Source organism: Ostrea edulis, chromosome 2 (genome assembly GCF_947568905.1).
Source record: "Ostrea edulis chromosome 2, xbOstEdul1.1, whole genome shotgun sequence".
Lineage (NCBI taxonomy): Eukaryota > Metazoa > Mollusca > Bivalvia > Ostreida > Ostreidae > Ostrea > Ostrea edulis.
In genome coordinates this window covers 45274130-45288072 of record NC_079165.1, presented here as the reverse complement: position 1 = coordinate 45288072, position 13943 = coordinate 45274130, and the positions used below count along the sequence as shown (strand labels likewise).

The 13943-nt window shown below is 36.4% G+C and overlaps 1 protein-coding gene across 1 annotated transcript in view; it reads right to left on the bottom strand.

The window, feature by feature from the left end:
- Window positions 1-13943, bottom strand: part of LOC125679936 (uncharacterized) — a 70994-nt gene that overhangs the window by 26428 nt on the left and 30623 nt on the right. Inside the window, exons 37-54 of the mRNA XM_056153383.1 lie at window positions 13090-13530; window positions 12280-12480; window positions 11139-11369; window positions 10681-10893; window positions 10352-10579; window positions 10018-10230; window positions 9598-9825; window positions 9297-9503; window positions 7963-8196; window positions 7633-7845; window positions 6138-6368; window positions 5780-5989; window positions 5025-5252; window positions 3679-3891; window positions 3318-3545; window positions 2862-3074; window positions 1985-2212; window positions 838-1041 (exon numbers count right to left, since the gene is read on the bottom strand). Coding sequence (XP_056009358.1) covers window positions 838-1041; window positions 1985-2212; window positions 2862-3074; window positions 3318-3545; window positions 3679-3891; window positions 5025-5252; window positions 5780-5989; window positions 6138-6368; window positions 7633-7845; window positions 7963-8196; window positions 9297-9503; window positions 9598-9825; window positions 10018-10230; window positions 10352-10579; window positions 10681-10893; window positions 11139-11369; window positions 12280-12480; window positions 13090-13530 — 4164 coding nt within the window. The remainder of the gene's footprint in view (window positions 1-837; window positions 1042-1984; window positions 2213-2861; window positions 3075-3317; window positions 3546-3678; window positions 3892-5024; window positions 5253-5779; window positions 5990-6137; window positions 6369-7632; window positions 7846-7962; window positions 8197-9296; window positions 9504-9597; window positions 9826-10017; window positions 10231-10351; window positions 10580-10680; window positions 10894-11138; window positions 11370-12279; window positions 12481-13089; window positions 13531-13943) is intronic.

Sequence of the window (13943 nt, the reverse complement as noted above, 5' to 3'; positions counted from 1 at the left end):
TCTACATACTGAGTAATACTTTGTAAAACTTTGAGCACTTATCACGACACTGCCCTAGCTGGACCCTCGGGATTGCATTGTGAATCTGTTATACATGAGGATGTCTGCATATTGATTTGAGAAATCATAGCATTGTATAGCTTTTCATAGAATTTTCCTATACACTTTTATGCAAAATTAAAACTTCTATTGGGGTCCCACCCTTGCTTTGGGGTGGGTGGGTGGGTGGGGGGGGTCATGGTGTGAACAAACATGATTCTACTGTACATGAGAGTGTTTGTGCAGTACTAATTCAATAAATTATACACTTAAGTTCTTAAGAAGAGATTCTTAATTCGTAAAGATATTTTCTACACATTCTAAGCTTAGTAAAGATCTATAAGCGCTACTGTGATCCTGCAACTGGCCTCAAGGTGCATGGTTTCAACAAATGTGAATTTTCATTAATAAGCAAGATTTTGTGCAAATTTTGTAACATCTGGTATTTTGGTTTTTGAGAAGAATATTCTTTAAACAAACTGTTCTATTACACATATTACTATTTCTTAACTACCTTCTCTTGGAAGGGGACATAACCCTTCATTTGAATAAACTTGAATCCCCTACCATCAAAGATACTTTGTGGCAAGTTTGGTTGAAATTTGGATTATGCACACCCACACCAAAATTGCGCAAAGTACACAATACTTTATAGTGCTTGATTTCTTCAATGTCCACCCATGCAGGAACTCATTGACAAACCAATAAATAAAAATATATGACAAAATGTACAATGGTAGTAAATAAAACACATGGTTCATACAAAAAATACAGTTTTGAGAATTTTTAAAAACATACATGGTGCCTGAGGTTCAACAATTCCTTCACAGTCCACCTTAGTGAAAGCCTGGCATCTGTGATTACTGGCTGAGAAAAGGTCAGGATATCTGCACTCCATTACATAACCCTCCCTCTGCCTGGCACAGTCAATGTACTGGGCACAATTACCACTACTGCCCACCACAGCTACAGAATTAGTCTTGCAGAATTCTGATACGTATGCTGAAATACAAATTGAAAAAAAGATTGCTAGATTGATAGTTAAGTTAGTCAGAAACCCAGCCTCCGGATCATGAAACAGATTTTTAGACTCAAATTTCAATCATCTGTGAGATGCATGTAAACTACAAAACAGAAACTCTAAATTGTAAAATACAGCACTCTGGTGTTTTTACAAAATACTGTATATGGAACTGTTCAACAACAGTATGCTTTTAGCAAAATATACAGAATTTTCTTAAAAATTTACTCTAATGATTCCAGGACCTTATAACTCAGCTACTACTTAACTGTATCTTTATTTACAAATGTCTTGTCTTTGAGAAACCTAACCAATTTCAATGTATTACATACATGTGATATCTCCAGAAATGGCTAGGAGACTACCAGAATCAATCTTTAAAATGATTCTCATTGAAAGTCAAAAATTTCACAGATTCTGTCATTTAAAGACCCAAATCTAAAATGTTGAAAAAAGCCATTTCTTAGTTAAGCAATAATTTTTGTTTGTTTGGGTAGTATAATGGTTGAAGACCCATTTTGAGACTGTACGGCTACTGAAAAAAACCAGACGGGACCTATACTTATCACAGATAATATGTTCATAGAACTCTTTAGCCTTTCAACTTGACATAAAAACCTATACATTACAAAATATAAGGAATAAACATCTGTATGTTATATGTATTATAGGGATATATAAACAATGCAGCATGTGACAATTTCCACTTAATCATGATAAATGCCGATAATAGAAGTTATCCCATGCTTCCATTATCTGTATGTCCCCGTAATGCGAACAACTTAGAGCTTTATTCTTTAAATAATATAAAAACTTGAATGTATATCTTAAATGATGCAGAAATTGCATTAATTTACATGTAGATCATTGCTTTTGAATTGAATTCTGCTTTTCAAAATGTAAATTTTTACTATTTGCCCTTACATGGAGATATTCTGTCCACACAGGTTCTGAGATAAGGCTGAAAGAAGCCTTCTGGACACTCTAAGATATCAAGAGTTCTATTCATATAACATCTCAGATATTTTGTTGACCAGAAATTTCCAGGAATTGCATTCAAGCCATCCGGAAGTCCCACACAGCTTGGCAGTCGAAGTGGACAAGGGACACAACTCTGGTCAGACAATGGACATATGTTTTTTACATATTCACCTGTTAAAAGAAATAATACTGAGATACACTGTAAAAAAAATCATGAAAATACTGTTCTTTATAAGTTTATAGTCTCCTATTGGTGCATTGAAGAGGAAGATAATTTTCTTCTCCCTATGACACTAGTCTGTCCTGGATTTCCATTCTCTCCATTATACATGTACTTTGATATATTGATACGAAGCTTACTAATAATTAACTGTAAATCCTAAAGTATGACTTTCATTGTGATTGACTCAATTTAACAAAAGCTATAGCCTTTGCTATGAAATATTTTCTGCGACCTTTATTTCTTATGCTTTGAAATAATGAAACAAAACTTGCTGTGTAACTTCAAAATGAACAACTATAGCAAAAGTTTGACTTTCAGAGTTATTGTCCTTTGTATGAAGCAGATTCTCTGCATCATTTTTTCACTGCATCACTTACTGTTATCTTGTAAACCACTGTGTAATTAAAGTTTGACTTCCCTAATAATTTATATACTTTAATTTGTCTTCTGAGATTGGGAAGCAAGTATGGGAGCATATCACTACTTTCAACATGTTTGTAAAATTTACCATTTTATTCTAAACGTATACTTGATAAAAGAATTCACAAACTGGACTTCCCATATTTTACGGTGTGACACGGAAATTTTGTGACTTACACGGTGCTTGAGGTTCATGTCTGGATGTGCACTGAACGTCTGTGAAATCTTCACACTGTTTAGTCACTGTGGAGAAAAGCTTGGGATATCTACACTCCCGGATATAACTTCCTATGGCCGACTCTCTAGCTGCACAGTTGTAGTACCAGCCACAGTTTCCAGGGTGTTTCAGGATGGCAGATGGGTGTTCGGTGCAATACTGCTCTATTTTGTCTGTCAACATTAAACCATCAAAATACATACTAAACCCTGAGTACTATTTTCATTCATTTTTATAAATAATTTGTCCATTAATCATCAAAAATCATAAAATGAAGAGGAAACAGGAGTATATGGTAAAAAGAATGCTACATGGTAAAATACTCATCAAGTCATAGTAGAAAGGATCAGAAATCACCGTATAATGTGTCACAACCAAAATGAAGACTAACACAATTGACTAAATTCGGGACTCACCCACTACCATTGGCGTTGTACATATTCTCTTGTGAGGATCAAACACGCCATTCTCACATCTTTTTTCTGCCATGGTTCTGTTTAACAAACAAGTAACATACGCAGAAGTCCAGGTGAGACCTGAGATCCCACTGTCACCATCTGGTAGACCAACACACGAGTGATGTACCTCTGGACATGGTTTGCAGGATTTGTCTCCCTTGTTACATTGGAACTGATTGTATTCACCTGTAAAGCATTACCATGTGTATGAATATACGAAAAATATCCATTAAACTTTTTCCCCATAAAATCTCTCTCTCTTTTTTTAATGAAATTAGTTCCATATTGTGCTTCATATCCATATTAACAGTAAATTTACATGGTGCCTGGGGAACAATCCTGGAATCTGTAGGTATGGTCCTGAAGTCCTGACAAGTGTTAGTTTCCATGGAGAAAAGCTGGGGGTATGGACACTCCTGAATAAAGTGAGTAAGGGTCGGACTAGGATCAGAACAGTTGATAAAATGGGCAGCATTCAGACTATCTGCAGCTACAGTATTCTTGTTTGCAGCACAGAAAGATATCACATCTCCTACAAGATCATTGAAATATATATACATATGTAATATATAGGAAAGCAAAAAATCTATGGCTGGACCGGGAATCAAACCCAGAGCTCCTACATTACTAGTCAGGTACTCTAATCACTGAGCAATCCAGGCCGATATCCACGGTCCATATAGCCCTAACTATTATAATTTCCTCCCTCCTTAATCTGTCTTTGCCCTCAAAGACACACAACTCAGATTCTTTGCCCCATACAGGACTTTCACCTAAAGTCCAGGGGTGGTAAATTGCACCAAATGTAATATATATAGGAAAGAAGAAACTTTATGGCTGGACCGGGTATCAAACCCAGTTCCCCTGCATTACTAGTTAGACGCTCTAATTCAATGCATGTTACTGTTTGATATTCGATATCAAAGAAAATACAACGCATAATCATGAAAAAAAAAGAGTACCGTTAAGAACAAAAGGGAAATTGATTCAAGCAAGATTTGAACAACTTCATAGTTACGTGTAATGGCTGAAAAAGTTCAAATGTCCATTGCATAAACCACTGCTCCAGGAAGTTAGATAGGAAAACTGAATTAAAGGAACTCATGTAAATGAATTTCAGCAATCCATAAAAGTTTTCATATAACATGGACCAAGACTACATTTTTTTTTTTAAGAGAATTATTTGAATTCTATTCTCGGAGCTTTTATAGAATGGAGACTTGACCAAATACATTCACGCTTGAAATAATTTCTTTCTACAATTTTTTTTTTAGTAATTTAATATCAACTTTGAAGCATATTTTTTCCAATTAAAGCTGTAACAAGGCAAGAAAAGCAAATTAACTTTTAGTTCCATTTACAAATGATACAATACCAGCAAATAGTATGAATTATTTCTTGTTTGAGTGAACTATTATGTATAGGTATGCCCAGATTAGAAAAACAATCCTTCTTCATCATTTTTCAGGACCTAATCTTAATCACATACATTCAAAACAAGATAATTGCTAAAACAAGAATTGCCAAATTTTTTTTTTACTGTGCATCCCTTTTTTAGGCATTTCAATTAGATACATGACATGCTAAAGTATCCTTGCTTACAATCATCATAAACAATGTAAACAACAACCTTTAATGGAAAGCAATGTTTAGAAAGTGTCAAACCTGGATGTATTTGGGTAACACAGATTCTTTGGACTGGGTGGAACCATCCGTGTCGACAATAATGGACAGTATAGGTCCTGTTGTCCACACAGTCAACATAATATGGTGACCATATCTGACCAGCAAATGAGTTTTGACCATTGGGTAGACCAACACAGCTTGGTAAACGATCAGCACAAGGTACACAAGAAGTGTTCGTAGATGGACACCGGTTTTGTCTATATTCACCTGTAAAAAAGAAATGGGGAAAGCCAGAATGAGTGTACATCATATTATGCATGCTGTACCAACAAATTATGAATTGTATAGGTTTAGAAAACTTGGGTTATAAATCATTAATTGTAGGTTTAGAAAATTTTGTCATAAGCAGTAAGTGGAATATTTTCTGGCTGAATACTAGTTTTACTTTCAATGACAAATTAATGAGAGCCTCTTTATTTTGATTTGGGAAATTCCTTAATTTAATTGGTGAAGGTACTGATAGTGTAACTTTGGTTCCAGTTGAGACTTGTTATTGATTTATCTATTTGTCATCAGATTATTCAATGAATTATAAAACTTCATCATGCATTGGTTTGAGTGTATCCGCTAGAGTGCTACAATAATTTTGAAAATATTCTAGTGAGATAAATTTCCTTGTCTTTCTCAATACAGATATTCTTTTCATATCCAGTATTTTTCCATCTTTTCTCACCAACTGACTGTGACTAATATTACACACTAGACTACACAAGACAGCTGATCCAGCTACGTACATGGAGCTTGAGGTTCCGGTCTTTTTCCACACTGCACCGATCTGAAGTCCAGACATGTAGCCTTACTTAGAGAGTAAAGGTTGGGGTACTGACACTCTGAGAGGGGTACCACTCCACCCTCCAGGTCAGAGCACCTGTAGTATCTGCCACAATTGTCAGCATCCATGATATGTAAAGATGGGTTTGCTTGGCAGACTACACTGATTTGACCTACAAAACAACCAATATTTTTACAGAGTTCTTCATTTTTTTCTCAATTAATGGTTTTACTACTTTCCTTTTATACTCATTCTCAGTTACACTACCATTAGTACAACATTTGAAGCCAAATAAAAAAACTTCCACAAAGTTAACTAACTTGAAGAGTAAGAGGAGACACAATGTTTAAGCTTTGGGTCAAAGACTTGTCCATGCTGACATCTGGCAATCTCTGTTGTCCTGTTGCGATCACAATAGATATAACATGCCGTCCAGATTCTGTTGGGACAAGTTTGTGGTCCATCAGGGACTCCCACACAGCTAGGCAGTCTTTCAGAGCATGGAGTACAACTTGTAGAATTCCCATGGCACAAGTTTTGGGTATATTCACCTTAAAAAAATTAACAAAACTCAAAAGTGACTCAAACAAGAGGCCTTATCAGTCACCTGAGTATCAGTTAAAAATATCACTAGCTTCAAGGGCTATGAAATTTACAATAATTTTCTTGTTCTGTATATCTAGGCTAAATTCTAATATTTAACAATAGTATAAAAGAAGATGTGTTCTTAAAACACAAATGCCCCTAAATCTGTCCATATTGATGAAAGACTTCATATAATATGTTACATTAACACTTTATGACAATTTTGGACCCACCCTAGAGTCAGAACCCCGGAGTTGTGAACTTTACTATTTTGGTACACTCCTTTTCTGATTTTCTTCATGTATTTAGTTTTTAAACAGTATCATCAAAAGAGAAGAAGTCCTGATAAAGACAATAATCACAATGATAATTTTGGCCCCACACTGGAAAAAAAAACTACCCTGGTAAATATCTATTTAGTTTCAACTGAGCATCAATAGCATTAAGAAGATGCTAATTAAATGTTGTACACAAAAACACTCTATATCAAGTTTGGCCCCACCCTGGAGTCAGAACCTCTACCCTTTCTTACAGATGTGCAGTTATAGAGATTTTTGAAAATTGGTCAGATTTTGGCAATTTTTGCCCTGCCTCCTAAAGCAAGCTGTCCTGAAAATTTAAGAGTTGCAATGCCTTTTAATAGGTCCATATGTTTCTAACAGTACCATACTTCCAATATAAATTTTTGAAAGTAATAGGGTTTCCCTCCCACTTTCTGACTATTGAATTCACCAATCATACCTTTCCTTTCCTAACTAGAGCTAGCAATACTTGAAGCCTCCTCTAGCAAGCACTCCAAGCACTACCTACATACATGTATGTAATTTTAGCCAGCTATCATTTCATGTAAAGCATTAATTTCAAATCACAACAATTTCATCACCCAATCAAATTGCTCATCCTTTGCACTTTAACCCTAGGTTAGTTCAAACGATGTCACTTTTGTTAAAATTCTCAGATGAAAACCCTAATATGACGTTTTGATCTACAATTGTAATTTGGGGGGTTGGGGGTTATTTCTGGAAAGCATTATACTTGGGAAATACTCAACAATGGACTTGAATTGAACCGTCTCACTCAGTTATGTAGTGTTATTTTAATTCCCAACATGGCGACTTGTGCTCCAGACACAAGTGGAGTATGGATCAGATGAAATTCTCTTTAAAAGCAGCAATAGCTACCACAAGACTAAGAAATGAATACACATGTATTTTAAAATCTTAAACTTACAAGGTGCCATGGGCTCTTTCTTTCCATGACACTGTACTGTATAAAATGGCTGACATTTCATGGTTTGAGTGGAGAATAGTTGTGGGTAGGGACATTCCTGAACCAGTAATGGATTCGATGAGTGTATCTTCTTGCAGTCCAAGTAAAGTGCACAGTTATCAGGATGTGGCACTGACACCTGAGAGTGGATACCACAGAACTCCACAAGGTGATCTGAATAAAAACAGTAATTAATGAGGAGTTTTCCTGATAGCTCAAGTCTCAACATAAGTATGTACTATGATAAAACGTAGTAGTCTTTAATGGTTTAAAAGTTAAGATAACACTCACTTAATGGAATCCATTTAACACAGACATGTCGGTATGGATCGAAGTATCCCTGGGAACACTGCAATAATTCCACTGTTCTGTTATGATAGCATACTATGTAGTCTGACCACCACCGTCTGCCTGGGAATTCATGTCTGCCATCAGACAGCCCAATGCATGAAGGGAGTCTTTCAGGACAAGAAACCAAGCTTCTTGGAGTAGCTAATGATGGCTCCCTGTTCATAAGGTATTCACCTACATAATCGAGAAAAGGAAAGTTTAGATGGCATAAAAACACACCCCAATAATCTTAGGATTAGATACATTGGAAGAACATGAATGCTTCTGCCCATGTCCAAGTATCTACAGGAATATTACTATGTCTGACTGAACAAAACTTTAATTTGATCCAATACAAACCACAATTACACCCTACAGTAAAAATTATGTAAACATCCACAAGTATGTAAAAATGGTCTGGAAAACTTAATTCCAATTTAATTTTTCAATGTTACATGTAATAGCCTTAACCCATAATTATTTAACAAATACCAGTAAGGTGTGTTTCATACAACAAATACCAGTAAGGTGTGTTTCATACAACAAATATCGCCCCATCCTACCCTCAAAGTTATGGTTTGAATAAACTTGAGAATCTACACTACAAGGGGATACATGCAATGCCATATTGATTGAACATATTGCAGAATTGTATCCTTGATAATTTTTTAAAAAACAACTTTGATCTTTGATATGACTTATCATTTCTATATATTCCTATCTGAAACTTTAAACCACGTTTGTGACCCATCCTGATCCATGGATCATGGTTTGAGCAAACTCGAACCTATATCATATTAGGAGGTTTTACGTAAATATTGGCTTTCTAGTAGAGAGCTTAATGAAATGAGTTTTCAAGCACCCCACCTTATCTTCACTATTTCCCAGTTATTTCCCCTTGGAGAAGAATATACCTTTCATTCAACAACCATGAATTCGAATCCCTATACCTGAGGATATTTTGTCACATTGGCAAGTTAAGTTGATTCATTCTCGAGAAAAAGTCAAAAATATGAAAAGTTCAAAACAAAGCTGAAAACAAATTTGGATCAGAAAGCTGACTTAAGTCTATGATCTCAAAAACAAAACTAAATGACAAACATGGCAACACTGTATGCCCCCAATTTTCAACGAAGGGGGAGGGGCATAAAATGTTACAATTCAAAAACAATATCTAGTACATCTGCAAAAAGGACTCTGACTGAAATGAAACATTCTAACTACATAAATAATTCTTGCTATATAATTCTATTTAGCCTAATAAAGATTGATGTGATCACTACTGATGTACTAACATGGAGCCTGGGGTTCAAATCGACTGTTACACGACGTAATGGTAAAGTTCTGACAAGAGTTAGAGACTGTAGAGAAGAGCAGGGGATAGGGACATTCCAGCAGGTACCCTCCTAGTCTTGTATTTCTTTGTGAGCAGTTGAAATACTGAGCACAGTTAGCTGGATGGGCCACGATACTGCTGGGGTTAGCTTGGCAATATTTGTTTCCTACAATTGAAATAAAGTTATGTTCAAAATTTACAAGTAGAATGTCCTGTGAAAAGAAAATTGTGTGAAATGAAATGTAAAATTGAACACCTACCTGGTCGCAGTTGGTTATCACATACTCTTTTCACGGGATTAAACACCCCCAATTTACAGGTACTGACATCAAGTGTTCTGTTTTTGTAACACAGAATGTATTTGGCTGTCCACTGAGCACCAGCCAGGGAGTTCAAACCGTCAGGAAGTCCTACACAGCTAGGGAGACGTGTTGGACAAGGGGCACAGTTTGTATCCTTACTGCTACACAAATTCTGTCTATATTCACCTGCAAATCAAAATAAGAGGATGTCAAGGACATGATCATATGTTGTAAAATTTATTCAATAAAACTTTAATCAAAGTAATACAGTCTTCAAAATGGATGCCTTTGTCATTACCGGTACTTCAACAACTGGTGTTGCAGAGCATGTTATTGCAAATTGCGTAAAAGATGCGAGTTAGGTTATAAGATTCTTACATGGTTCCTGTGGTTCAGGTCTAGATTTACAGTCGACTGTTGTAAAATTTACACAGCTGTGTTTCACAGTTGAGTACAGCATGGGGTATGGGCACTCCTCTAGATAACCACCAAACCTAGACTGGCGATGTGTACAATTAAAGAACTGGGCGCAGTTCCATGGCTGTGCAATGATAGCTGTTGGGTAGGCACGGCAATAAGAGATCACATCAACTGCAAACACAAAAATCAAAATCACCTGTAGTGTAGATGTTTGTTTTTGAAGGTATGTGCTGAGTACTTTTTAGCTGAAAATGCATTTGATTTGTATTTGATATCTGAAATTGATACAAACCTGGATCAACAAAGCTGGTGCATCTGCGAGTCCTTGGGTTGAAATACCCATCCCTGCAGTTTAATACTTCTATAGTTCTATTGTGGAAGCACATAATGTAGTCTTGACCCCACAGGTGACTTGGATGGGGATAGTTCCCATTGTTCAGACCCAAACAGCTGGGCAGACGGATTGGACATGGTTTGCAGTTCATGTCGCTGGATGAACATAAGTTCTGTTTGTATTCACCTGCAAGATTAAATCAGACTTGTAATGATGAACAAATAGAACAAGCATGCTGCACCTAAAACCATTAATCATAAGCAACTCTCAACAATTTAACATCTTACATGGAGTCTGAGGCTCATGCCGGGCACCACATGACACAGACTGGAAATCGTCACATCTAAGAGTGGTGGGTGAAAAGAGGTCCGGGTATTTACATTCCTGAAGAAGTGGGCCTTCCCCAGACATCAGAGCAGTACAGTTGTAATACTGAGCACAGTTCACCGGGTGTGGCTGAATGGCTTGGGGATTAACTCTGCAGAACTGCTCCCACCGATCTGAATTACATTACATGTATGTATAAGGAAAATATTCAAGAAATAAGATGAAGCATATTTATGACTGTTTTCTGGAAACAAACTCTTACAATACTAATAATTCTATGCATTTGAATTGACTAAAACACCACGTCAGATACCAGGTATGATCATATCTCCTAAAATCACAAATGTTATATCCAAACATATATTTTTGATTGACAAGGAACACGTAACCATCAATTCTTGTGAAATAGAATACATACTGCCATCCACTGAGGAAGTACATGTGTACTTATTGATATCAAATATAGTATTCGGTGGACACTGTGTGACTTCTGTAGTGCGGTTTTGGTAGCACTTGATGTACCATCTTGTGTAAGACCTTGTTGGGAAGATGTTGTTTCCATCTGACAGACCGACACAGCTAGGCAGCCTCTCTACACAGGGCACACAATCTGGGTCACTAGAAGGACATTTGTTTTGATCATATTGACCTGAAAATGAAAAAAGTCACATTAAGAAAACATTGAAAAACTTTGCTCTTTGATGATTCGTTGTTTAAAAGGGAATAAGACATTTTCAAACTTGTTCAGGAGGATGTATGTCAAAATACATTCAGTACACTGCTAGTGATTTTTCCCCCAATATAAAATCAAATGTTTACTATTTTCCTACACTAAGGGACTATTTTCTGCTCTTTGCAACCAGGAGGCCCAGGTTCAATTCCTGATTCCAACAACGAGTCAAACCTAAGACGTTTAACATAGACGGTGATTGTTCCTTCACCAAGTGCCCCGCATTAGACGTCTTTCAGATACGACCTTGAAATTGGAGGTCTCATTTCATGGTAGACATTGTAACAACAAAGGACCCTCATTGCTATGGCCCTGAGTGTCATGCATAGGTCTAAGTTTGTAGCACTTCACTTAAAATTGGTAATGTTTCTATAGGAGTGAAAAATTCTTGAATGGAATATGCAAAAACCTTTTAAATGAAAAATACAGTGAAATGTAAATATTTAAATTTGAACAAGTGAAACTACTGTCTCTAGGAAATGTGCTGACTTTTCACCTTCAATATCATAAGATTACCATACATTGCTGATACTTTTTTTTCATTACAAAATTCTTTGGGGACAGACAGACAGACGGACGCCAGACAAAATGTGATCAGAAAAGCTCACTTGAACCTTCGGTTCAGGTGAGCTAAAAACACAATGGCATGGATTTTAATATTTAGAAGAGCAGAAATGCACATTATACATGGACATAAAACACTGATAGGTTTGTGGATCAATCCATCCACACAACCAAAAATTCAACCAATCACAATGAATTTAAGTAAATGAAGAACATGCATGCAACAATGTTTACAATAAATGATCTGATATTTTTGGTAACATACATGGTGCAACAGGCTCTGGACGAGAACTGCAAACTACTGTAGAGAACTGTTCACACTTGTTGGTACTTTGTGAGAACAGGGAAGGATAAGGGCATTCCTGTAATGAGTTGGTCAGTCGTTTACAATCGTAATACTTGGCACAGTTGTCAGGGCTGGGCAAAACTGCAGCTCGGTGATATTTACAGTACTCAGTTACATCAACTGTAAAAAGAAAAATCACAGTGATATTTACAGTACTCAGTTACATCAACTGTAAAAAGAAAAATCACTGTGATATTTACAGTACTCAGTTACATCAACTGTAAAAAGAAAAATCACGGTGATATTTACAGTACTCAGTTACATCAACTGTAAAAAGAAAAATCACTTGTATTCCAAACACAATAAAGTGCAGCTTTGTTTTGTCCAATCAAACTATCAAAGACTGAAAATGACTGTCACAGAAAACACACATCAAGTATCCATTTTCAAACTGAGTGAGCATGATATCTATAAGAGGTTTATTAAAAGGTATGCAGACCAGCATCATAAAATGAAAAATGTATCAATGATGTTGATGAATGTCATTTCTACAACTGATCTAGTCCATAAACATTTTGATCGCACCTCTTATAAATGCTTGTACTTGTAAAATATGTTCACACATCAGAAAACTTTTATGGAAAGGGTTTCAGTAGGCATGAATAACCTTTTGCTTTATCCACTCATTTTATATGAATAAAGTATTTTCTATACCATAATAGACCAAGAACACTTCAGATTACTGAACACTTTAAAAGACTGACAATTTCAATAGAAAAACCAGCTGACCTGGATTGACGTATACTGTGCACTGTCTTGTTCTGCTGTTAAAGTATCCACTGGGACAGGTCTCCACAGCCACTGTTCTGTTGTGGAAACATCTGATGTAGCTGTCTGACCACAGAGATCTGGGATCAGGATTAGCACCATCTGGCAATCCAACACAACTAGGGAATCTCTCAGGACAAGGCTGGCAAGAGTTATCTCCCTGGAGACAAATGTTCTGCTCATAGTCACATGGTTCCAGTGGAATCTTCCTCCCACTGCAGTCTACTTCATCAAAGTCCTTACATATTCCAGAGGAAATATCAAACAGCTGAGGGTAGGAACATTCCAGTTTGTGGTCTCCGAACCGTGTCCTACCAGTTGAACAGTTCACATACAAAGCACAGTTGACTGGGTCTGGTATTATGCTTGTTGGATGGTATTGACAGTAATCCAACACATAACCTGAAATATGTCCCAAGAAGTGTATCTTCCTTCATAAACAACATACAGTGTAAATGAAACCTCAGGATATATCTAAAATTTGTAGGTGACAGCGTTCAAGAAAATGGTAGTATTTTACAATGAAAATGTGAAGATCCCCCCCCCCCCCCTGAAAACACCATAGGTGGGATCAGGTGCCTAGGAGAAGTAAGCATCTCCTGTTGACTGTTAGTAACCTGCCTTGAGTCCTTTATCTTGATCAGGTACATTTGTAAATGGAGTAATTCCTATTCAAAACCAGTAACAGCTTAACAATAGGTTAAAACACATTAGACAGCATTTGACCTAATGACAGGTTGAATTTGCAAATTAGATCATCATATTAATGATTTTTGAAATGCTGACTTTAAAATGAGACTGTTGTAACCCCAATA